Below are 26364 nucleotides of genomic sequence, written 5' to 3'. Positions count from 1 at the left end.
TATGACTCTCTTTTTTTCCTTCATAAGAAGATTTTATAATATATACACACACATATATATATATATATATATATATATATATATATATATATATATATGAAAAAAGTAAGAAATACAGGTTTTGAACGACATGAACAGTTTCATTTTTTTGGTTGAACTATCCCTTTAAATTGTATAATCTATATATCAGCATTATATTGCTGTACTGTAGGTCATCTTCTTCTTAAATATTGGCATCGGAAAAACATGCATTGCTTGACCATGGTTAAGAGGCTTTGTCTGTTCTTCATAATGAATTTTTCTGTTAATTTATAATGGTTTGAATGGAAATCCATCTTATTAAATGACCCCCCCCCAACCTCCAATCAGATATGCTCATGTCTGTTTCTGTCTTTTTCTTCTCTTCTTAGGCAATCAAGTGGAACTGTCATAAAGAACAGGTATGCTTGTTAAATCCAATACACAGATCTTCCTACTCCTCACTGGTGCATATCATACCCAAAGCACAGATGCAGTCACATTTACTATTGGGTGGATGGTGCACATTGGCGGTGGTTGAGGAGATTCCCCCCTAGCATGTAAAGTGCTTTGAGTACCCAAAAAAGGGCTATATAAATGTAACGATATTTGCTAATGCATGCTGTAGTGCCCCTTGTGGCAGAGTTGACTATGCAGGATGCATTTGACATTCACATATTCGCAAATATATTTTCAAGATACATATTTAAAGATATTGTGGCCACAAATTTAGTATTCCTTGTTTTAGTTAAATCATGGACAAAACTATCACTAATTGTGGCTACTGTTTAACTAAATTACAACTTGGCTACAAAACCAATTAGAGGAATAGTCCACCCAAAAATGAAATTTCTGTCATCACCCTCATGTAAATCAAACCTCTGTCTATGACTTTGTTTCTTCTTCATTATTAAAAAAAAGAAGATACCTTGGAAAGTATTGGTAACCAAACAGTTTTAGTTTCAATTGACTTACATTGTATGGTCAAAAAATATAATGGAAATCACTGGGATCCAAAACTATTTGTTTACCAACATTCTTCAAAATATCCTCTTTTGTGCTCCACAGAACAAAGAAAGGCAAACAGGTTTGAAACGACATAAGGGGGTAAATGATGACAGAATTTACATTTTTGTGTGAACTGTTCATTTAAATAAACTGAACAAATTAAAAAGCAATAAGTCATGGCAACATATTCTTAATTTGTGGCCACAATATCTATTTTCTTCTTCCACATGTCATGTGCAAGGCTTCGTAATTTTCCGATCTAACTGATCACTTCTTCATTGTGCTCGTGAGATATGAATACAAGCTTTGCCAAACATGAGAAGCCACCTTATCTCACCAATTCAGGAACTCAGTGAGGGTGCTGCTGTTTTGTGCCCAACTCTTTTCGCCTCTTGGAGAGGCCTATTATAGAGTATTCTGTTTAAAACATTCAAACTCCAATCGGAAAGCCTTTCAGAAATTGCTCGAAAACAGAAGTCTTGAAAGCTCATTTGACAAGGGCTTTCCCTGAAGAACAATTTCTCACATAATCAAAGTGACGCCGAACTTTGTTTTTCACTCGCTTGCTGACCTTTAGATATTTCCTGGTCCATTGTGTGAGATTGAGCGCAGACTGAGTATCTGCTGAGTGTAGAGGTGTTTAAATGGAGCCCGCAGCACTTCACCACAGGACTTAATATTTCTCCTCCGGTGGACCTGAGCACATGACATTCGATGCACTGTAATTTACTGCCCCTACACACTTAGTGATTTTCAACCCACATGTTGAGGATTGATTCCAGCCCGCGCCGAAATGACCAGGATGTGGCCCCCAAAATCAAACATGGGCTAAATTAGGTAGAAAATGTGTTGTTTTGCTCTGGCCGCCATTTTGTTTGGAGAAATGAGGGTTATTTATTTCAGCCTGACTGCATTGTTAGTCTTGAGCCACAGGGCTCTTCATCATTCCCCCACAAGGAGAAATGGATGAGTTCACCAATCACAATGGTTTTACACTTACATCATCAACATCACCTCAAGCCTCTGTCAATTTGTTATCAGGCTTGTTTCAGGGATGCGGTCATTGTTGCATGATGCAATTTTCCTTCATTTCTCACTCCGGTTTGCAGACCGGTGCTTTTGATTACAATGAAACAAACAATGACGCATCAGAAACTGGGGACTGTGTCCCAAAGCTCACCAGTACTTCAATGGGGCTAATTTTTACAATAGCTTATAACATAGAAGGGAGTTTATTCAGCTGGTTTGCACAAAGAAGGACAGAAGAAAAGGCAACCACGGGAGAGCAGGGTTAAGGAGAGTATTGTGAGGACTTTTTAAGCATCTCCCAATTATTTCTGCACTTTTGATCTTTCCTTGTGTTAACAATGGGAGAGAAAATACAGAAGAACTTCAATACTGAAAAACTAGAGCAGAACCAAAAGAATATCTGGACTAAATTCGATAACACTTTGATTTATGACATTGCCAAACATTATTACATGACTCACTCTGAAATGCTTGCTTTTGATTGGTCAGTTGGCATTTTGCACTGTTAAATAATGATTGCTACTCTGTAACTGCAGTGTTTCCTACATAACTGTGTTTGCAGTGAAGGAGACTTTGCGAAGAAGAATACACTTTTGCATACTTTTAAAAAGAGTAATTATTATGGAAATAAATAACATACTTAAAATGAGAACTGAATTTAATGTTTTCAGACACTTAATTGGAAGTTAACTGCAATGAAATTGTATTTGAAGATGTATTGTAGTTTGAATTGATATTAAATGCAATTAGTTTAACTTTAAAATGTTTTTTAATCCACTTACATCTTTATATATATATATAATTTCATAATTACTTTTATTGTCCTTGAATTTTGGATAAAATGTACTGCCCAAAATAAATATTAAAACATAATGAATTAGAATGTACTTTAAAGTAAAACAATTGGAATTATTTATGTACAAAGCACACTTTTTAGAAAGTGTACTCTCTTTAAGTACAATGAAGTGGCCATTTGTTTCATTAGTATTATACGCAATTACCATTTACTTTACTTGATTTGAAGTACACTAGTACTTTTAGTATGTGATTCAATCAAGTGCACACAAGTTTAAAAAATCTCATTAAACATTGAGTCATATGTTTTCATATATTCAGATCTGAATGTAAATTTACTAATCTGTAAAGCAAAACTAAAACAGTTGCTACTGACTTATTCATGAGTGTTTTCCTGATTTTAAAATCGATTTTCAAATGCAGCAGTTTGCTGAGTCCAGGCTTAACAATAAAATCACTGTTCGGTACTTTTGTCCTGACCAGTTTCAAGCATGCACACATACTCTTGAGGACAGAACTGTTGAGTGTGCTCTTTTTTGCCACATGAAACATTAATGCACACCACTGTTCTCATGCTGCAGTGTTTTTAAACAGCAGTTCCTAACACCCGAGCTCTTTACCCTTGAGTGAGATTCTGTACTGTATATTCCAATGCAAATGCAGTATGTCTTTAACAGAGCTGGAAATGAGTTTTATATTTCCCGATTTCATGCCAGCCAAGAATTTTACTTACCTCCTGCATGACAGTACAAAGAGTTCTCTGCATAGATGGATGAAAATTTAAAGACCCCTTGAAGTTACTTGGAAAGAAATTTGTTTAGCGCAACATGCCTCATCAATATTTTTTGCTCTAATTTCCCAGAAGAGGTAAATATATATATATATATATATATATATATATATATATATATATATATATATATATATGTATATATGTTCACTAGCATATACAATAGATGGCTTTAAACACAAATTTCGATTTCATGGGACCTTTAAATAATAAATATTGTTTTTTGAGCACTGAAATCAAACATACTTGTAAGACATTCCTCCTTTTTAATTGTTTCCAGCCTTGGTGAGGAGTTTTACCGCGAGGCCATCGAGCACTGCCGCAGTTATAATGCTCGACTTTGTGCTGAACGCTCCATGCGCCTGCCATTTCTTGACTCCCAAACAGGCGTAGCACAGAGTAACTGCTACATATGGATGGAGAAGACCCATCGTGGGCCAGGTGTGTTTATGTGTACAGTGTATCACACTACATTGGTGATTTTGTTGCTAGGTCAAGGTTTTGGATGTTTAAACCACGGCTCTGGTTCTTTTTAACCCAGGTGTGGCTCCAGGGCAGCTCTATACCTATCCTGCACGCTGCTGGAGAAAGAAGAGACGGTTAAACATCTTAGAAGATCCACGTCTTGGACCCATCGAGTTTAAAATCGGTGAGAGTTGATATTAAGAAAGACAAACATAAATCTTTGATTCAATTTTGTTGTTTTTTTGGGGGGGATCCTAATAAAACAAATAATTTATTAAAATAATCAGTTAAAGAAAAACAGAAACTTTTGGTATTCATTTGGTCTGTATTTTTAAACAAATGAGCACAAAATAAATTTAAGATGAGAGAGATTTTTTAAAACATCTTTAAAATAAGTCTCTTACCAAGCCTGTATTTTTTTTATTAAAAATACAGTAAAATGGTAATTTTGTTAAATATAAAATACAGTAAAATGGTAATTTTGTTAAATATTATTAAAATTTTAAATATCCATTTTATATTTTAATATATTTTCAAATGTAATTTATTAATGTGATACCAAAGCTAAAATTTACAAGCCATTACTCTTGTGTCACATGATCCTATTCTATTATATCCTATTCTAATATGCTGACTTGCTTCTGAAGAAACATTTTTTTTTAATCAATGTTGTAAACAGCTGTGCTGCATAATATTTTGTAACATTATAAATGTATTTACAGCCACTTTTGGTCAATTTAATACACCCTTTTTTGAGACTCTGGGTTGTGTAACACTGTTGGAAAAAAACCCCCAGCATATGCTATGTATGTTTTGAAGCATGATAGCTGGTTTGAACTGGTTTAAGCTGGTCCTTGGTTGGGACCGCTTATGGTTTTACATGCAATCTTTGTACATTTTCTTTACTTGAAGACTTTAAACAAATGACATAAACACCGTCTGCCCTAGTCTTTTAAGAGTTGACTAGAAATGTCTTGGTGTGACAATTGTTTGTGGTGTGTGTCCAGACTATGAAGCATCACTAAAGAAGGAAGGGGGTGTTCCTGAGGGTCCCGTTCTGGAGTCACTCCTCAGTGGAGAACTGCTGGATAAGAAGGTTGAAACAAAGGAGGAGGAACCCATGAGTGAATGCCAGGTAAGAAATATTCCTCTGTGGTTTGCTCCCCCTAGAATGGTTTGCTCCCACTCAATAGTAAACTAGATAAAAAGTGGTTTTACACACTCTGCCCTGAAATACACACTAAAGTACACACTAAGACACTGTTGCCATGTGTTCTTCCCACCACTCCATTCAGCATTTCTTTCTGCTTTTTATTGCCATCTCTCTCCCCTTCTGATTTCTCTGTAGTACTTGTGTCTCTTTTTGGCAGTAACACAAATCCCTGCAGGGCTGACACGCCCCCACTGGCAGACTTCCTTGTTAACCACAAAGTGTGTATGTTTGTGAGTGTATTTTTGTGAGTGTATTGTGTGTGTCTATGTCAGTACGTTTGACAAAGTTGGTGTATTGATTTTGTGGAGTGCGGATGCACATTTTTAATGTCTCGGGGTTTACATGTACTTACATTTGACCGTGTTGACGTGTGAATGCTTATATATCCTAATGAACCTGCCTGCCAGTCGATAGAGCTGTCACTAGTGTTACCACCCTCACTGTTTTGCACATAACATGACATATATCCCAGGGGTGGACAGTTAACCAATTAGCACTTCAATTAAGAGTCACTCTTTAGAGCAATTCGTCCCGTGGGAGCGGACCTGTGATCCTGCTGCTTGCTTCGCCTCAGGCCCCAGCAGGAGTTAAACAGCTGTGTGCCTCCCTGCTACTGTACCACTGTTCATATCCCACAGCCACATATTATGAGTGTGCTTACAGTTGTGCACTTGCTAGGCAATCATCACAGTTAAGGCCTCAATATAAGAACAAACTGGTGTGACGTCATTTAAAAAAAAACAGCTAAGGCCTCAATATACTTCAAGCTAAATCGATGAATGAACTAGTATGATGTCATTTCAAACAAAAACAGTCAAAGCCCCAAAATACTCCAGGCGAAACAGAAGAACAAGCTGGTGTGATGTCATTTGGAGAGAAAACAAACAAACAAACAAAAAACGGCAAGGCCACAATGTACTTCAAACAAAATCGAATAACTAGATGGTGTGACACTATTTCAAACAAAAACAGCTAACAGCTAAAACCCTGACATAATTTAAGCGAAATCGAAGAACAAACTGGGATGATGTCAACAGCTAATGCACTGATACACTTCAATTAAGATTAAAGAAAGAACCATTATGACATTATTTCGAACAAAAATAGCTAAAGCTCCAATACTCGAAATAGAAGAACGAACTGGTGTGATGCCATTTTGAACAAAAACAGTCAAGACCCCTATATTCTTAGGCTATGTTTACACTAGTGCGTTTTCATTTTAAAACGGTCTTCGTCTACACTGGCATTTTCTCTGCCTTTCAGAAACGATCTCCGTCAACACTACACAACAGAAAAAGAATGTCACATGATCATTCATGCAGGTACAACCATAGATATGTTTAGGTAGATTCCCTGTTATTTAGATGGCGGACACACAACCATAGCAAAAGTTATGCGAAAAAATTTAAATCAAAGAATCAGCTAGTGTGATGTTATTTCAAACAAAAATAAGGCCAAAATGATGTTTGTCTTCAGGATTTTGAAACAGCTTGCCAGGAAAGATTGCTCTGGCTAGTAAACACTTTCGAACTACCGTTGGTCAGTGCAAATACAGTGAAGTCACAAACCACACCAACCTATTATGTTATCGCTCACATAATAGGTTGGTGTGATTTGTGGAAATCTTCTTTGGTGCAGACACAAGTACAAACATAAACACACTGGAGAATAAAAACAACTAACACTCCGATATAAGTGAAATCAAAGAATGAACCTGTGTGACATAATTTAAATAAAAACAGCTAAGGCCCCAATATACTTCAATCGAAATCCGTTCATACATCACAAATACTGTTGCAATGAATGAAGCACAACCCAAAGTCACAAACCAAGCAGCTTTCTGATGGTCGATGCAGCGAATTTGCATGACTAACTTAATCTTTTTGAAATAGCTGGATTTCACCTACGAAAATTCACCAAACATGTAAATGTGACAGCACCCTTAGTATTTCTCATACTTATGGTTATACCATCTCTACATCGGATATGACATTGTGTTTTTTAAAGCAACTCTAACCGTTTGTCTGCAGGGTAAACCTGCATGCATTGCTTAATATCATTACAAGCTAATGTTTTTCTTAACTAATATAAAGCACATTTTCCATATGGTTTTTCTTAGGGTCTGTTATTCTCCCATTGGTCTTTCCTATTTGTTTGACATTTTATTGTTGTTCATACAGTACAGTTGACTCATACGTGCTGGTCTTTCCTTGTGCTCATAGAAGCTGCTGGTGGGAGATTTTCCTCACGAGCTGGACATGGATGAGATGGAGGAGGATGTTCCCAAACGCAAGAATCGCACCAAAGGACGGGTAAAACACATGCAGCTATAACGTGTTCTGCAGTCACTAATTAATTAGTATGAATCATACTAATACTCAAGTGAATCATACAGATTTATAGGCTGATTACTCACAAGACTCAACTGGTTTTGCTTCAAAACTCATTTCAACATTGACAATCAAGTGCTGAGCCAAAAGTATATGGGTCTGGTTCATAATTTTGTGTACCTTTAATGTTCTCGATGCAATTAGATGGATTTTCTAGAGTTTGACGATGTATTTCTGCTAATCTTTTAGAAGTTGATAAGTGATTTTGCTCTCATAACTATGCAGTATTATATGGTCAGAAACATTTTATTATTTGCATTCAGTATTGTTTTGTTTCCTGCTGTCAAATCAGACATGTTGAAGTTTTTGAGTTACAACTGACCATTTGAAAACCTCTGCTCTTGTTAGCAATTAGACCCATAACCCAAGGTTTTGTATTAATATATCACAGGTTTGCAGTGAGCCCTGCAGGTTCTTTGTTTAATCTAGGATTCCTGTTTCTTCAAGGCTGCTGTCTGAACAAAGCACGCCATTGTAGCTCATCAGCCATTGATCCATTATGGCTGTTTAGCACATCTCCAGGTTTGATCCCTGCGTAGCTTTCATCATTGCGTTCCACTGGCTTTGTGTTGATTCAAAGCAGCTCCTTCCGAACAGCCGGGAAAAACCTCCTTTAATACCACTTTAAAGACAACACCTGATGTGTGATAGCACACTGAAAACATGGCTAAGTTCATCTGTAATTATAACCCCACATACATGAAAGGCTGGAATCGTAAGTGGTTCTGTACAGAAATGCATTCAAGGCATGAAATAACCAAAGTCTGAAGAAGGAAGACTTTACAAAATTGCTGTTTTTGTTGAGATACAAGGTTCGCAAGTGAAATAAGATGTGACATGTGGATTTAAATACGGCATGTGATGAATTAAATGTTCATTATTGATGTCATTTACAGGCCGATGTATGGTGCACAACCCTGACAGAAATGCGTGCAAGTTTTGTTGTGAAGTCTAGCAGAAAAAATACATACAAGGATAGCAAACAGAATGTCTTCGATTCAGTCCCTAGAATCTCTCACCTTCTGTACTGTTAATTGGGGCACACTACTTCCTCTAAGATCTCTCACACCCCACATAGTTATCCGGCAGTGTGTGGAAGAGATGCTGTGATAATTGTGTGCTAGGTGTAATTAATGCTGTGTAAGAGGATTTGCTTAAAGCTTGAAGGAGGAAGTGGAATGGGGGCTCTACAAAGGCCAAAATAACAATGCTTCTAGCTGCACCTGTGTAAAATAGACTGGTTGCCAACTGTAAATGAATCTGTGTGTGTTTACATGCGATTTTTGATGTGTCCAGGCATGTGGTGTTGGGGGGATGAGAAAGAGACAGGATCCAGCATCCCTAGAGGATCGAGACAAGCCATATGTGTGTGACAGTGAGTATCATGTGCAAATAAACAAAAGAACACAGAATAGATTTTTACATTCATTATTAAACACAGCATGGGGAAAGGAATAGAAGAACTAGTAACAGAGGACCATATAGCCATTTAAACATGCAGTCCTCTTGATATTTATGTTTAATGTCAAGTTTCATTGTTTCGAGTTATCCTGCATATTGTGACAATATTCCCTGCTGTTCTCATGGGCAATAATGGTGGAAAAGTTTATATACATGAATGCAAATAGATAAAATATTTATTTGCTAAATATTATTATACAAATATGATAGTTTTAATTATAAATTAATTTTCATTCAAAATGTAATTAATTTTAATGGTTAAATTGTGAATTTATTTTAATTAAAATGACTGAGAGTAAATATTAACAATAAAAGTATAATTAAAAATACTTCTACTACTACTACTACTACTACTAATAGTAATAATAAGAAGAATATGTATATTAACTAGTATTATACAAATAAAATCCTATATATAATATAATACTATATATTAAATTAAAATCAAATTAATTTAAATTCTTATATTATAAAAATAAAAAGATCTAAATGACTTAATAATAATAATAATAATAATAATGTTAAATTGTTAAATATTATTACAATGTAAAATAACTGTTTTCTATTTGAATATATTTTAAATATAATTTATTCCTGTGATACAATCCCGAAGATTTAGCATTATTACTCCAGTCTTCAGTGTCACATGATCCTTCAGAAAACATTCTGCTCAAATAAAACATTTATTATTAGAATTAATGTTGAAAACAGTTGTGTTGCTTAATATTGTTGTGGAAATGGTGATATATTATTTATTAATTGTTTTCAGGATTCTCTGTTGAATAGAAATATTGTTTAAACTAGAATTGTTATTTTTCATTTAAAAAGTTGTACATTTTAAAATTAAATTAATTTAATTTAATAATAGTAAACATTAACAATAACAGTATAATTAATAATAATTATAACAATAATAACAACATAATATTTACAAATAATTTTGGTTTTTGAATTAAAATAAAATTAACTGTATTTATTCTATTGCAAAATTAATTTTAATTGTTGACGGTAAATTAAATAATAATAATAATAACATTTATTTTTATGACAAGCTTAACCGAACTACAAACTAAACAATTCAACTCTTTTTATTTCCTTGTGTGTTTCTTTGTGTTTAGTTTGTGGGAAGCGCTACAAGAACCGTCCAGGTTTGAGTTACCATTACACTCACACACACCTGGCAGACGAGGAGGGTGAGGAAGACTCCGAACGGCACACACTGCCCTTCCAGCGCAAGAACAACCACAAACGTGAGCCCAGCATCAGCATCAGCCATGGATTACACACTCATACCACAACCCACAGAGTACCACTATTCTAACACAACTCACCCACTCTCATACCCCTTTTCCACTGACCCCGGGGCTGGTGCTGGAGCCGCTGTCCAATCTAGCCCTGTTCCACGCATTTCCAATGAATTAAAGGTGCTTCTGGCCTGGACCAAATTGACTCGGCCTCATAATCCTGCTGGTCTTAAACCAGGCACCGTTATCGCCAGGAACCAGGGGCGGCATTCACGTAAAGTTTACAAAACTACTCATGACCGAACTAGATCGTTCATTCTAATCAACAGAGCTGACTGGAAGTGCGCAATGCAGCAGCTGACACCCTGTTTTGTCCTCTTGTTCCTACTTCTGTTGTGCTGCACAGCTACTCCAGCCACTTTATTTTCCCCATCTGTCTGAAATAAAAAGATTTTATTTACAAATATGTGTGAATTGATGAATTTTATTCTTTTTATACTGAACTCCTATAATAGTAACAGTTTTCTTCTTTCTTTGTTTTTGTGGTGAATTAACATCGTTATAAAGTATTTTACTGGATCCATCTGGCATTATATTCTATGGGTTTCCATAGACACATAGAAACAAATATCTGGTTCTGAAGATGTTAACACAGTAGAATCTGCGACTTGTCATCTTGTAATTATGGCAATCACCGCAAGTAAAAGACATCTAAGCAAAGCTTGTGTTCACACTGCACACAAATCCGATTTGGATTCGGTGATCATACTGTCATTTCGCAAGTGATGAATTTGGATCCGTTTGTGGAGACACTGTTGTCAATATCCACATTAGCTGCTATAGTTATGATATAATGAGTCAGCGTGATGCCAAGAGACTTTCTTATAGAACAACGAAGAATAGCTGCCAATGTGGAAACACTTGAAAATTTTACTTTTTATTTTTGTTCATGTCTTCACATCTCACCACGGTGCTAAAGTCACGAGGCACGTTTTACACATTCATGCATATACTGTGTCCAAAACTGCTGACTCGTATGTAAAAATGTTACATGCATAGAACGGCCAATGACAAAAATAACAATGATTTGAAATCCAGTGGACTGAGATGCATTTTAAAAACATTGGATTTAATGTGTGTGTTTTTTGCCATTGTAAAATGGATGCCAAAAATCTGTCTGAAAAAAAGACTTGGTTATGTAGTAACAGTTATTTCATCATTTGGCTCTGAAGTAAAAATGTGGTACATTTCTGAGCGACGTCCCTGAGCACCAGCACCATATTGGTGGAAAAGGGTATTAATCATTTCACACATGCATTATTATAAGGAGCCACACTGCAGTTTCTATAATCGGTATTTTTGTCATTTTCCAGTACAAATGTCCTTTCAGCCAGATACATTTACCTGAAGTGTCATATATAGCATTTCTTAAATTACTATATATATATATATATATATATAATATATATATATATATATATATTTTTTTTTTCCTTATTGGGAATTTTTACGCATAAATCTAAGTTCAGTGAGATTTACACTGCCGTTCAAAGTTTGGGGATTTTTTATTTTTTATTGTCTCATTTGCTCACCAAAGTGAAATTTAATTGATCAAGAGTAAAACAGTTAAACAGCATATTTTATTATAATTAAAAACAGCTTTTCTATTTGAACATATCAAATATTCATTATTTCACAGTATTACGGTTAAAAAATTTTGGACCAATCATACTGAAATATATATAAAAAAAATTTATTGAAATGTTATATTATAATATAAAAATAATAATTATCACAATATTTGATATACGCTACTGTTCAAAAGTTGGGGGTAGGTAAGATTTTTTTTTTTTTTTTTTTTTCTGAAATATGTCTCTTATGTTCCCAATGCTGTATTTATTTGATCAAAAATAAAAGTAAAAACATTAATATCGTGAAATATTATTTTAATTTAAAATAACTGTTTGAATATTTGAATATATTTTAAAATATTTTTTTTTATTGTTTTTTCATGATTTTTAATTAGTTATTAATTGTGTCTTGATCCTTCAGAAATCATTCTAATATGCTGATTTGCTGTTCAAGAAACATTTATTATTATCAATATTGAAAACAGCTGTGCTTCTTAATATTGTTGTGGAAACGATAATACATAATTTTTTTTACGATTCTTTGATGAATAGAAAGATTATTTGAAATAGAATTTTACTATCATTTTTGATCAGTTTAATGTGTCCTTGCTAAATAAAAGTATTTTTATTTCCTTTAAAAAAAAATGATTGACCCCAAACTTCTGAATGGTAGTTTATGCTTAAAACATTATATATTCTTTGAAAATAAGTCTTACACAGTTTTGCTGCACAAGCAAAATTTATATTTTTTCATGAATTTTTAGTTTTTATGTTTTTACTGGTACAAAAAGACAAACATACTGATTAGGATTTATTTCTTATTTTTTTTCCACTACAGTGAACACTGTATCATGCTGAAGTCATGTATGAGTATCGAGATCTTCTACTCCTTGTTTATGGCTTTGTTGTGTTCAGTCTATATCCTTTTTTTCCTGACAAAGACAAGGTAACAGTGACCTCATTGCAATGTCCTTCTGAAATCATGCCCATTTGCCTCCCAGAGTTATCTGGCTGAGTGCTTGGCAGAAATGGCCTGCCCATCGCTCTGTTTACTTCTTACCGCCACTGGCTTTTTGATTCCAAAGCTGGTTAGCGCCGAATATTAGTGGTTAAATTTTGCAGGATTTTCAGACAGAACGCTAATGTGAGCATCTGCAGGATGGTACGTTTTCTTATTTCACACACACACACACACACACACACACACACACACACACACACACACACACACACACACACACACACACACACACACACACACACACATCCCGTATTCCTCTACTCCACCACGAGCAATATTATTAATAAGAGAGGTTTTAATGAAACCTAAGCCCATGCATTATTCATGCAATATTTAGACCAAAGATGTAGATGTAGGCATGATAGCTAGAGCTGTCCAACTCAAGATGGAGAATTGGAGCCAGACCAAATCCGAAATTCCCATCCTCTGCCTTTATTTGGTTTTACGGCTGTTCTACCTCTCTCTGTTCTATCAGTTTGATGAATGACAGATTATTCAGCCAAGAGATGAGATTTCACCTCTCATTCTCACTCTCCGTCTGTCTCTTTTCTACTTCTTTGCAATCCCTTTCTCGCATTCTCTCTTTCCCCCCATCAGCCTTGTATTTCTGCCTATGCTTTTCGCTCTATCTCCTTTTGATTTAAGATTCATCTATCAGTTCTCTGTATTTTTCCCCCTCTTTATTTATTTCCACTGCAGAAGTGAGACTGCATGGCTGAGATGAGCGACTGCATTAAAATTCATGCCTGCTCATATTCTTTTTCATATAGTGTTGTGGTGCTGCTGCTGGGACTGAGGAGGTTTTGAGGGCTGTCCAGCAGGGTCTAGGGGGAGGGGTGCTGTCTGGTGTCAATGTGAAGGGAAAAGGGTAGAGGGCTAGATGGCGGGGGGATCAGTGTTTGCATTTGAGGTCGACCCTCTAGATGTGCACCTAAAAATTGGATTTGGGAGTTCTAGTTAAAATCCTCCCCCACATGCTCGCACAAACACACACACATACACACACACACACACACACACTCTGCACCCACACTCTTAAAAAACGTCAGGATTTTACAAAGATTGAACCCTAATTTTCTGAATTTTAAAGTGAAATCAGCAACATTTTCTGTCCTAACATGACAAATCACTGTGGAAAGTTTATAACCACACTGTATTGTGAGATAATACTATAAATACTTGTGTACTTTTTCATTATGATAATTAACATTCCCAAGAAGTTCTTAACTTTTAATTAATTTTCTCCCATCCAGTGTAACTGTGTTACAGAATACAATGCATTGCATTGTTTTACATAGAGACAAGAAGCCAGACATTATGATTAGCTCTTAACTCTCACAGTTTATATTATATTTGGCAATATGAAATGTTAAAGTACAGAAATAACATAATCTTGTATGAACAGAAAGGGAAATAATGAGTTTTGAGAAATACTGTTGAACATTACAAAACAAGTAACCTAAAGTGAATACAATGACAGCAACAGCTGAATCACCCAACAAATAGTTAAAAATTCAACAACATCATTTATTTATGCCCCAGTGCATGCTGGGAAGCTAAAGCCAGCATAGCACTGTGGACATCTCAGCATAACAGTTGTTCTGTAGATTTAGAAAAGATTACTGTAATAAAAAATGTAAATAAAAACAGATGATCATTGTGATTCTACAGCATTCCTAAACAGTTCACTGTAAAGTCACAGTATACAACTTTCATTTAATTGGAAAAAATTATAAAATTTATACTTTGTAAAATTAAAATGAAAGTATTATTATATTTGTATTATTAATATATTTATTATAATATTGTATTATATTATTATATATACAAATATTTTCCAAGATTATACTGTAAATTGACACATAACACATAGAAATGTTTAGTGTGTTTCATCAACTACAGGTACAGATTTTAACATTTATTTTATATCAGTGTTATGTAATAATATTGCTTTTATTCATATTTTAAAATACCCTTTTATGTTTACAGTTTTCATTTTAATTTGTTTCATTTTTAGTAATTTTGTTATTTTCATTCTTTTTTTCTTTTCTTTTTCTAATTATTCTAATTATTTTAAATTTCCATCTTAGTTAATTTTTAGTTTAACTTTGAACTGCATCCTGTAGAGGTCGCTTTGGGGAACGCCTTAAGCACAAGCGGTTTCTGAAGCATACATCTAAATATGTCAATAACATTAGCCGGTGACACGTAATCCTCTTCTTCGTCTTCAAGGACTGTTTTGTTTGAAGCGTGCATTTCCGGTAAGAACAATTATTCTTCTTTACCATGGCGAGCACTAGTAAGGCATGTAAGAAGTGTGTGGATCCATGTCCTTGTTATTTGACACCTGATGACACACATGATCTTTTGCATCTTTTGTTTGGGTGAAGAGAATGTGTGCGATCTCCTCGAGGGGGCAGTTTGCATGCATTCCTATGAAAAAGCTCCACTCTCTTTGGTCTCTCTTTTCAAAGAAAAAAGGACAGTCATCCCCTTCCCTTGGTTCAGGAAGCACGTGGGGATTGCAGATGGAACTGGCTGATGAGTTGAAAAAGGGTCTTTCCCTTTCTGTGCTCATCAGTCATGGATGAGAGTGAGCAACTGGACGACGATACTATCCCTCCTACATCATCTGACTCAGCTGCTAGTGCTCTGCTGGCTCAAAGCCAGGATGAGCAGGAGATGTCAGATGAGGACGAAGAAGTCGAGACTAAGTCCTCCTAGTCCTCCTTCCCCACGTATGATGAGCTTCTTGAGGTTATGGATCGAGCCACGGCGAGGCTTGCCTTGCCATGGAAGCGGGCCAAGAAAGTGACACCTCGAGGCCGCCTCGACAAGCGTTTTCTTTCTAGCCATAGCCCTCTAGCTCAGGTGAGCCTTCCATTTCTTCCTGATCTCCATGTGGAGATCGAGAAGGCTTGGAAAAATCCATTCTCGTCTTCCATCCATAGATTTAAGCATACTAGTTTTGCGTGAGAATGGTTATGAGAAGATGCCCCCTGTTGAAGAGACGCTGGCCTGCTATCTCTCTATGGGGGAGACATCTTCTCTTAAGGCTCTCTCCCTGCCATCCAAACCTCTTCAGTATAAATCTCATTTGAATGTCAGGGCATTCGCAGCAGCAGGTCAGGCTGCAGCCTTGTTGCATACCATAGCATTGTTTCAGGCTTATCAGGCTGATCTGCTGAAAGACCTGGATGAAGGTCAGGGTCTATCCCCTGATGAGGTGTCTGAGTTGCGTTGCACCACAGATCTTGCTCTCCATGCCACTAAGCAGGCCGCCACTGCCATTGGCAGATCTATGGTGGCCATGGTTGTTATGGAGAGACATCTGTGGGTGAATCTAGTGGATATCGGGTCGAAAGAGAAGGGCTTTCTTTTTAATGCTCCAGTTTCCCTTTCTGAGCTTTTCGGGACTTCTGTCAAGACAGTGGTTGAGACGTTTAAGGAGGGCAAGACGCACTCAGTTGTCTTTAAATCCTTCATTCCACGAAGGTCCAGGTCTGAGACTGAACAACAAAGGGTCCTGGCCCGTCTCAGTCTAAGGATCAAATTTGGGCTCAGAAGACTAGTGTCGCGACTCACGCCCCTCCCCCGCCTGATCCAGACTAGGCGTTCTCAGCGCTCTTGTCTGGACCAGAGTAAAACCTGAGCCATCTGGTCACTTCCCTCAGAGAGTATTACATCTGCTCTCATCTTCCTTCCCTTAATTCCCCTAAAAAGCTTCCCTCCTGACTGTGGTTAGGTAGGAGCCTCCTGCGCTTGCATTTGCAGTGTTTTATGCTGGGCCTATGATGTTTTGGCTAGTTTCTATGTCCCATAGAACTATCTACTGATGGTCTGGACCCCAGTGCTCTTCGGACTTTGCCTCCAGCCTATATCCATTAACCTGAGTCATGCACTGGAGCCATGGTTGGTGAGTGCGATCCATTTCACCTACTCTACTGCTAGTTTTTGTGTATTCAATACTAGCCTTTTTCTGCGGTGATACTCGGACCTGTTCTGTTTTTTTTTTTTTTTTTTTTACTTTTTAGGTTTAACCCCACTGCTTTAACAGTTGGGGCCTCCTGCTGTTAACCGATTATAGTGATGGTTTCACTCATCGGTACTGGATCCAGGCTGGTGATATCCCTCGTCTTTGGCTTGGACACAAAGCCTGTGCTACTGTGGATGCATCCCAGCATCAGGTCCCTAGTATATCGCTGCAACCTCAGGACCTGTGGGTCCTTCTCATGGGCTAGTATTCTTCTGAGTACATGCTTCGTGACATGCTCCCTATCCTCTGGCCAGGGTGCGCTACTCATCTCTCACCCTGAGGGGTCTCCTGAGAGTTGGGTCTTTCCTTAATAATCATGCATGTTCTCTGAGCTAGAGCTCCTCTCGCTGAGGCATTAAAGAGCTCAACACTCCGTAGATGGTCAGGCCTGCGGGTCCTCCCTGTCACACTGCCCTTATAGTTGAACCAGTAATCGCCCCCTGTGGAGTGGGCTTGAGTACACTGCGTTCCCTGAGGTACGAGGAATTTGTGTTTCTGTGGAAACCCCTCTTGTATGCTTCTGCTCTGAGCAGCAGTAAGCTCTGAACGCATTAATGGTTATTGGGTCCAGCTATTTCTTCAGATTCTATTGGGTCTAGTTATACGGGACTCATGCTTTCTATCAAGATAGAGAGCATGAGACTGTGTCGAGTTGCACCAGTGTACTGTCTCTTATTGGGCCCTGCTGGGTTACCTCTTCTAATCTAACACCTCCTTCTGGTCGAGCAGTTTGAACCCTCTGCTCTCTAGCTCCGTGGCAGTGACATCAGGTAGTTGGACCGCTTGCTGCTTTGCTGATAAGCTGCCTCTATTTGGGCCAAGCCAGGCAGTGCTCCCTTCACCTTGGAGGGTTGTCTTTGAGCCTGCCGCTCCCAATTGAGCGTCTGTGGACTTCTCTCATTGAGTTTTCCGCTCGTTTGAGCTCCATTGAGTAGCAGCCTCAGGATGATAGGCCTCTCTCCGCTTCCCTGTTGAGTCGCTCTCCTTGTGGGTTGAGTTTAGCAGTTTCATATAAGCATGCCCCTCTTGTTCTGTACATCCGATTACCCCTTCTATTTTTGAAGTTGGGCCTCCGCACTTTTGAGCTCCAGATAACAATCATGCCTGGTGGATGGGCCATCTCCTGCCTCCTTGGAGGGTTGCTTAAGTGAGCTAGCACTGTTTCCCTCACCATGAAGGACCTCTTGCAAGCGTGCCACTCCCTTCTGGGCATCTGTGAGCAGATGCTTTGGAGTCAGTTCTGTGAGCGTGCCACAGTCATGTATGGCTCCTAGGCTGGTTTAATATAGCTTTGGTTACCCCTTAAGCAACAGTGTTTCTAAATCCTGAGCTTCTATGCACTTTCTAAAATCCACATTGTGGTAAGTGTGCACGCTGAGCATTCTGCACACTTTCTGAAATCCTTTATGGTATGTGCTGTTAGCCTTGTTCCCTTTCTATGAGTTGGTTTAGGCCCCGGTTCTCGCTTTGGGCTCCACTCAACTTATGTATCTTTGCTGATACATTTCTGAGCAGGGTGTTGCTACCAAAGATCTGTCGAGACAGTTCTTAGAGCAGGTTTATTCAGAACCGGCGAGAGCCCCCCTGTGTGGCAGGCAAGGGTCTGGTTTGGTTTTTAGACACCTGGTCATATCCCCTTAAAGGAATCTCTTCCTTCTGATTCCAAGCCTTGAGCTCTGCCCTTAACAGGTAAGTTCTTATTAGAGTATGCAGCTCAGGCCCTTGGCTGAAGGGGATAATGTCGCTGACAGCTGTCAAGACGTTCTTGGGGCAACTCCCATGGCTATGGTAGAGTTGGTACTTAGTGCTTGTACTCCCCTCAGCATGGCGGCGTGGGTATACCATTCCCCGAAGCGAACACTAGAGGACACAGTTCGAAGTCCCCTTGGAAGGGAACGTCTCAGGTTACGCATGTAACCATGGTTCCCTGAGAAGGGAACGAGACACTGCGTCCTCTAGAGTTTTTTTTAATAGTTTCAATTTTATTTTTTTAGCTAAACTTTGATATTTGATATAAAATGATATTTCCATTACCATTATTAAACAAAAAGACATTATTTGAGAGGTGTTGAAAATGTTTATGAATAAATTAGACAAAATAACAGAGTTCTGAACAAATAAACTAGTTAGAGTGTACATAGATTCAGAGGTTTATGAATACACACGGTCAGCAGGAGGACAGTTGGAAGGTTAGCAGGGTTTTTTTTGTATGGTGGTGGGGGGTTGATGTTTTTCATTGCGTTGAAGGTCAGATTTGATCTGTCTTTCTGTCTGTTTGTTTGCTTTCTGCATTCATTCGTAATTTTTCCCCCCACCTCTTCCCCACTCCCTGTTTTGATTTTTCTCTTCTACATGTAACACATACACAAGCACCTGAGTAATCACATACTCTTTTTTTATGAACAATTGCGGTGATTATGGCTGGTAAGCAAACTGCTCTGAAAGCTCGGAATGACTCCCTTCTTCAGATGAATTCCCTCATGCTGTTTGTACGAGAGGAATTGTGATTGTGAGGCTGAATCACGGCACAAATAATAATGGCATATCAGCACACCTGGAAACGAGAGGAGGCTGAACTTATCAACAGCAGCACAACAGTCAACTGCAATAAACGGATGGCAAAAACATGATATCCTGGGTAAAACAAGGCAATAATGAAGTGCATTATGCTTCAAACAGCCTTTAAACAATACTACATAAAGATAAACATTTTAAAATCATGTTATCTTCATTACAACAAATGGGTATTGTTACTTGTGTTTTATATTAAGTCTGTATACATAGGTTGAGACTGTAAAGAGTGAGTGGGAACATTTTTCACATATTGGTTATTATTTTTAAATACTATTATTACTTTAATATGGTATTTTCATTATTTTTCATTTTTACATTTATTAATTTTGTCATGTTTTTTGTTATTGTTTCCTTTTTTAATGTTACCATTTGTTTATATATTCATACATTTATTTGGCTTTTGGTTAACATTATCTAATAATCAACAGATAAAGTAACATCAGCAGACAGGAAAGAAGAACATTAGTCAATTTTGAATAGATAAAAATCTTTTTAAAAAAATATATTTTTTAAATATTTAACAGTAAAACAAAGAGCATGCATTCAGAAAATGGCAATTTTGTACATTGAAGAGCATAATGAATTAAAAACATATTGAATTTTTTGCATTAGAAACTTTAAATATGAACAGATAATTATTATAATGTATTAAAACTCCCTTTACAGTTGCTTGTGAAAACCTGTAATGGTTTAGAATGTGCATTATGATACATTATGAATACTTCGGTAATGCATTACATAAAAATGACTCAAGAAAAGTCTAATTATACACTAGACTCAAAAGTATACTTGTCTGTGTGAGTTTACCTGTCTGCACTCCACGCTCTGCTAGGCCTCGGCCGTACCTGCCACAGCTGCACTCCTGTCTGCTCCACAACAAAGCAGGAAGAGCAGTGGCCGTTGCCTAGTGATGGTGTTGCCATGGAGACTAGCCAGCCAGACTCTCGCTATAAAGAATAGGTTGTTATATGTACATCGAGAGCAGGGAGGGAGTGAGAGAGAGAGAGGCAGTGGAGTTTAGAGTTTCTCTAGGTTTGAGGATGGAGGGGAGGGAGGTTCATTAAATCAGAGAGTGAGAGAGAGAGAGATGGAAATAAAGAGAAAGAGGGAGACTTGCTGAATTCTCTTTATGATTTGGCATATATATGAGGGCAGACAGTAGTGTTGAGTTATACTGCGTTCTGCCTCATTTGCTATTCTGTATTAAGAAGAGGGCCGAGGGCTGTTTGGCTAGACTGCCTCCTTAAGATAATTTAGACTCTTACCATGCCATCCTTTCTCTCATTTTCTTTGCTCTTTCTTTTCTTCATTTTCTTTCTCACATGCTCAGATAAAAAGTTTAGTATCAGAAACTAAAAAACTAAATTACATCTATTGAGTTAATCACTTTTTTTAATGATTTGTAAAAAATTTAATAGTAATATATATAAATATAATATATATATATATATATATATATATATATATATATATATATATATATATATATATATATATATATATATAAGTATATTAAGCATTTTATAAAGGTATCTCACTTGCACTCACTAGTATACAAGGTGTATACACCTATATATATATATATATATATATATATATATATATATATATATATATATATATATATATATATTATTAAAACAATATTATTACCACATGCATTATTATTTTCATTTTATTTAATTTTATTATTTTTCATTTGCATTTTATTTTATTATTTTTAAATATAATAAGTAACATGCTATTTTGTGTTGTGCACTGGGAAATATTTTATGCATGTTTTTACTTCTAGTAACTGACCTAACCTTGCAAATGACATGCGCATATACATAGCATTTGTTATTATGCGACTGCAATTTCCTCAGTTTAACCAGATGAGAGGCACAGAGTCAAATTCTGCATATGCTCCCTAAAAAGAGCTTATTACACCCCTGACTTCTCATTCACATTATTTATAAACATACATATATCTAAGGACATGTATAATAAGGACAGAGAGTACAAAAATCATTCAGAGTTAGAGGTATCATACGATGGAGTATCATAAGTATAATATATATTGCATGAGGTTGTTCTGGATTCACAATCCCAGGGTTGTGTAGTGGAAATATTGATTTTCAAATGTTTATAGTTTCCATCTGTTCTATGAAAGTTGGAGAGTGGAAAAGTCTCACTGGAGTGTGTTTTTCCCGCTTGCATATACAGTAAATTTCTGTGAATGTTGTCTTGTGTGAAGGATTTTGGTGTGAAGGTTCATTATACTGGTGCTTGTGTGTGTTCGTGTTATTTTATTCCTTTTTGTGCTGAAGAGTGGTTTAGCTTTTGTGAACACATTCAGAGAATGGTGTGATTGTGGTATTAATTCAGTGTTTTGGGCTGCAGGATACTATGTGTGTATCTGCTGTTCCATACTCCATACTAGAGCTCTGTGTCACCATGTATCTCACAGCATTGGTTTGTGTGTGTGTGTGTGTGCGTGCACGTCAGACTGACTGCACCGCAACCATAGATCAGGTTTTATTATGCACCAAAAGCTGATCCTCCTCTTCTTTCACAATGTCATTCTGTTTAAGGTCTGTTATGCCACTGACTGGACAAACAATTGAGGCCTATACAACACTAAAATGCCTTTTATATATACATTTTGTGCTGAAATACAGATAGAAAACAGTTATTTTAAATTGCAATAATATTTCACAATATTTTGTTCAAACCAATATTATATTATATTATATTATTCCCTAAAATATTGCACACATTGGTTACAGAAAAACATAGTAAACTAAATATTGGTAACATCTAAATTATCTGGTTTTATTAAAATAAAAAAAATATTATTTAACATCAGCTGAATACATTCATTTATACCAACAAAACCAACAACAACAAATATATATATGTATATGTCATTCAATGGTAATAATATCAAAATGGCCAAATATCAACAAATTAATTGTCCTGGCCAATATATTGAGTTTATGATTGGTATCTGTCTAGTTGCATTCCTAACCCAATTATACAAATGCTGTTCGTTTATGTGTAAGCATACATGGATTTGTATATGTGTGTGTCTGTGGTAGTATGATGAAGGGGGTTATTAAAAGCAGAAGTCCGCCCCATTTTTCATGGTCCAGAAATGGGGTGTAGCATGCGGGCAGCCTCAAAAACTGAGGCAAAGATGAAGCAGTAATAAAGCCGAGCTCAGGAGGGGGTTTGTATGTGGAATGTGTCATTTGTTTGTGTAAAATCCATCCACACTGCAGCAAAACTTAATGAGGTGCCTCTTATGTCCTATTTTAAAGCTAGTTTGGTTCAGGAGACGCTATTGTTTGAGGTTTTCCGCAGTATAAGGCACATGATAAAGGAGTATTTCGTGGTAATATGACTGTCATTACAACAGAAAATAATTTAGCCTATGATATATGAGCAGTATCACACAGCAGTAGCAGTGTGATACAGCGTTCATTCTTCATATCAATCTCATATTCACAATAAAACATTAGTTTGGATGTCTGCTGAGGACAGCAATATCTTTGTCGTACTATCTTTCAAGGGTGATTTCAGATGACAGCACTGCTCAGTGCATTTGTTGGCTGCATCTTACAAACTGCTGATTAGTAAAAATAACTTGCTTGTTTATAACCATTTCAGTCTCTTTCAATAAAAAAGTCTTTACTGCTGACTCACTCATAAAAAGTATTTTGTCGCCATCTAATGGCAGAACAATGTAACTAAAATCTCCATCACAAACTTCACACACAGTTTCTCAATACTAAATACTGTTATTAAATACTACTATTATTTATATATTATTGAATAATAATATTTAATAAACAACAGCCATCATAAAAATCGCTAGACAATTCAGCCAAAATTACAAAGGCAGCGCTCTGATACACAGCATTAAAGTGATATAAAATATAATGCGATGTGATTTTGCCCTCAGCCAAAACTATTTGCTCTGGAACAAATTATAGATTAATCAGACCAAAGATTACCCATTAGATTTACTCAAAATGAATTATATCTCATGTTTAAGCACTATAGAGACATCAGAACCAGAGGCAAATTCCAAAAGATCTGGCCAAGGTGAGGCACTCTCCGCGGGTTTATGAGCTCTGAACGTGCGCTGATGCTCTGGAGCTCACATCTCCAAACAGACTGAAGCTAATTTTCAAATAGATTTTATTAACAAACCGCATATTTGAAGTCTAAAAAACGAAATTTTCCCCTAAAAACCTCTTAAAAGTAAAATTCCATGAAATATATATATATATATATATATATATATATATATATATATCAGAATCAGAATCAGAATCAGAATCAGAAAGAGCTTTATTGCCAAGTATGCTTGCGCATACAAGGAATTTGTTTTAGTGACATAAGCTTCCAGTACACAAAAGACAACAACACACAGTCAAAAAAATAAAAAATAAAAACCCTTTGCAGATAAATAAGTGTATAAACAATTGTGCTATAAATGATAATGGAATTGGATTGAGTAAGATGCAGGGATGTACTAGGATGAAGGGGTAACAAATTAAATATAAGGATATTGCACATTTTTATTGTATAAGTGGGGAACATTTAACTGTTCATGAGGTAGATTGCCTGGGGGAAGAAACTGTTCTTGTGCCTGACTGTCCTGGTATTTGCGGCTCTGAAGCGCCGGCCAGATGGCAAGAGTTCAAAGATGGGGTAACTTGGGTGTGAGGGATCCAGAGTGATTTTCTGAGCCCTTTTCCTCAATCTGAATGTATACAGTTCTTGGAGGGTTTGGGTGTGAGGGATAAATAGTGATTTTATGTTTCCGAACCGTTCTCTGTAGTCTTCTGATGTCTGATTTTGTAGCTGAACCAAACCACACAGTTATTGAAGTGCACAGGACAGACTCAATGACGGCTGAGTAGAACTGTTTCAGCAGCTCCTGTGGCAGGTTAAACTTGCTCAGCTGGCGAAGGAAGTACAGCCTTTGTTGGGCCTTTTTTACAATGGAGTCAATGTGATTGTCCCACTTAAGGTCCTGAGAGATGGTGGTTCCCAGGAATCTGAATGACCCCACTGCTGCCACAGTGCTGTTCATGATGGTGAGTGGGGGGAGTGCAGGGGGGTTTCTTCTGAAGTCCACGATCATCTCCACTGTTTTGAGCGTGTTCAGCTCCAGGTTGTTAAGACTGCACCAGACAGCCAGCTGCTCAACCTCTTGTCTGTAAGCAGACTCGTCACCGTCCTGGATGGGACCGATGAGTGTGGTGTCGTCTGCAAACTTCAGGAGCTTGACAAAGGGGTCTTTTGAGGTTCATTCGTTGGTGTGTACAGCGAGAAGAGCAGGGGGGAGAGAACACATCCCTGAGGGGCACCAGTGTTGGTGGAGCAGCTGTTGGACATGAATTTCCCCAGTCTCACTAGCTGTTGCCTATCTGTCAGAAAGCTGGTGATCCACTGACAGATAGAACTAGGAACAGAGAGCTGGGGTCAGTTTGGTCTGGAGGACTGTTGGGATGATGGTGTTGAAAGCCGAACTGAAGTCCACAAACAGGATCCTCACATAAGTCCCTGTTTTTGTCCAGATGTTGCAGGATGAAGTGCAATCCCATGTTGATTGCATCATCCACAGACCTGTTTGCTCGGTAAGCAAACTGCAGGGGGTCCAGTTAGGGTCCAGTGATGTCCTTCAGATAAGCCAGAACCAGTTTTTCAAACGACTTCATGACGACAGATGTTAGAGCCACAGGTCTGTAGTCGTTAAGTCCTGTAATCTTGGGTTTCTTTGGAATGGGGATGATGGTGGAGCGTTTGAAGCAGGAAGGCACTTCACACAACTCCAGAGATCTGTTGAAGATCTGTGAAAAGATGGGGGCCAGCTGGTCAGCACAGGTTTTCAAACAGGCTGGTGTAACGCCATCTGGGGCCTGGTGCTTTTCTTCTTTTGTTCTTCCTGAAGATCTGGCGCACATCATCTTCACAGATTTGAAGAGCAGGAGGTGTGGAGAGGGTGATTGCAGGAGGTGTTAACAGTTGTGTAGAGAGATGGTCAGAATGGGTGTTGGGGGTTTCAAATCTACAATAAAACTCATTCAGGTCGTTAACAAGTTGTTGATTAGCCTCAGTGCAGGAGGATGGTGTCTTGTAATTAGTGATGGCTCTCAGTCCACTCCACACTGAAGTTGAGTCGTTGGAAGTAAACTGGTCTTCCAACTTTTTAGCGTAGGTCTTTTTTAGCCGCTCTAATCTCTTTGTTCAGTGTGTTCCTGGCCTGATTGTAAAAGACTCTGTCCCCATTTCTGTAGGCATCCTCTTTGGCCTGACGAAGATGTCTGAGTTTTGCTGTAAACCATGGCTTATCATTGTTGAATGTTAAATAAGTCCTGGTAGGAATGCATATATCCTCACAAAAAAAACTAATATATGATGTTACGGTCTCTGTGAGTTCGTCCAAGATTGGTGGTAGCAGCTTCAAAAACACTCCAATCAGTGAGGTCAAAACAGGCTTGTAAATCCTGCTCTGTTTCGTTGGTCCATCTCTCTATATATATATATATATATATATATATATATATATATATATATATATATATTAAATATATATCATTTATAAAATTATAGTGGATTTGGGCAACCGCAATGACACTCGCTGTGAGAAATACTGCAAGCGGAGTGATACAAACAGTGAAACAGTTGGAGTT

General features: G+C 37.3%; 1 protein-coding gene across 5 annotated transcripts in view; it reads left to right on the top strand.

Moving 5' to 3' along the window:
• Positions 1-26364, top strand: part of dpf1 (D4, zinc and double PHD fingers family 1) — a 48442-nt gene that overhangs the window by 14226 nt on the left and 7852 nt on the right. For all 5 annotated transcript variants that reach the window (XM_042739227.1, XM_042739226.1, XM_042739229.1 and 2 more), the window contains exons 2-8: positions 411-440; positions 3921-4081; positions 4182-4289; positions 5113-5240; positions 7541-7630; positions 9005-9083; positions 10288-10419. In XM_042739227.1, coding sequence (XP_042595161.1) covers positions 411-440; positions 3921-4081; positions 4182-4289; positions 5113-5240; positions 7541-7630; positions 9005-9083; positions 10288-10419 — 728 coding nt within the window. The remainder of the gene's footprint in view (positions 1-410; positions 441-3920; positions 4082-4181; positions 4290-5112; positions 5241-7540; positions 7631-9004; positions 9084-10287; positions 10420-26364) is intronic.

This window comes from Cyprinus carpio, chromosome B15, assembly GCF_018340385.1.
Source record: "Cyprinus carpio isolate SPL01 chromosome B15, ASM1834038v1, whole genome shotgun sequence".
Taxonomy (NCBI): Eukaryota; Metazoa; Chordata; class Actinopteri; order Cypriniformes; family Cyprinidae; genus Cyprinus; species Cyprinus carpio.
The sequence above is the reverse complement of the archived record's forward strand: the minus strand, read 5'-3'. Positions and strand labels throughout refer to the sequence as shown.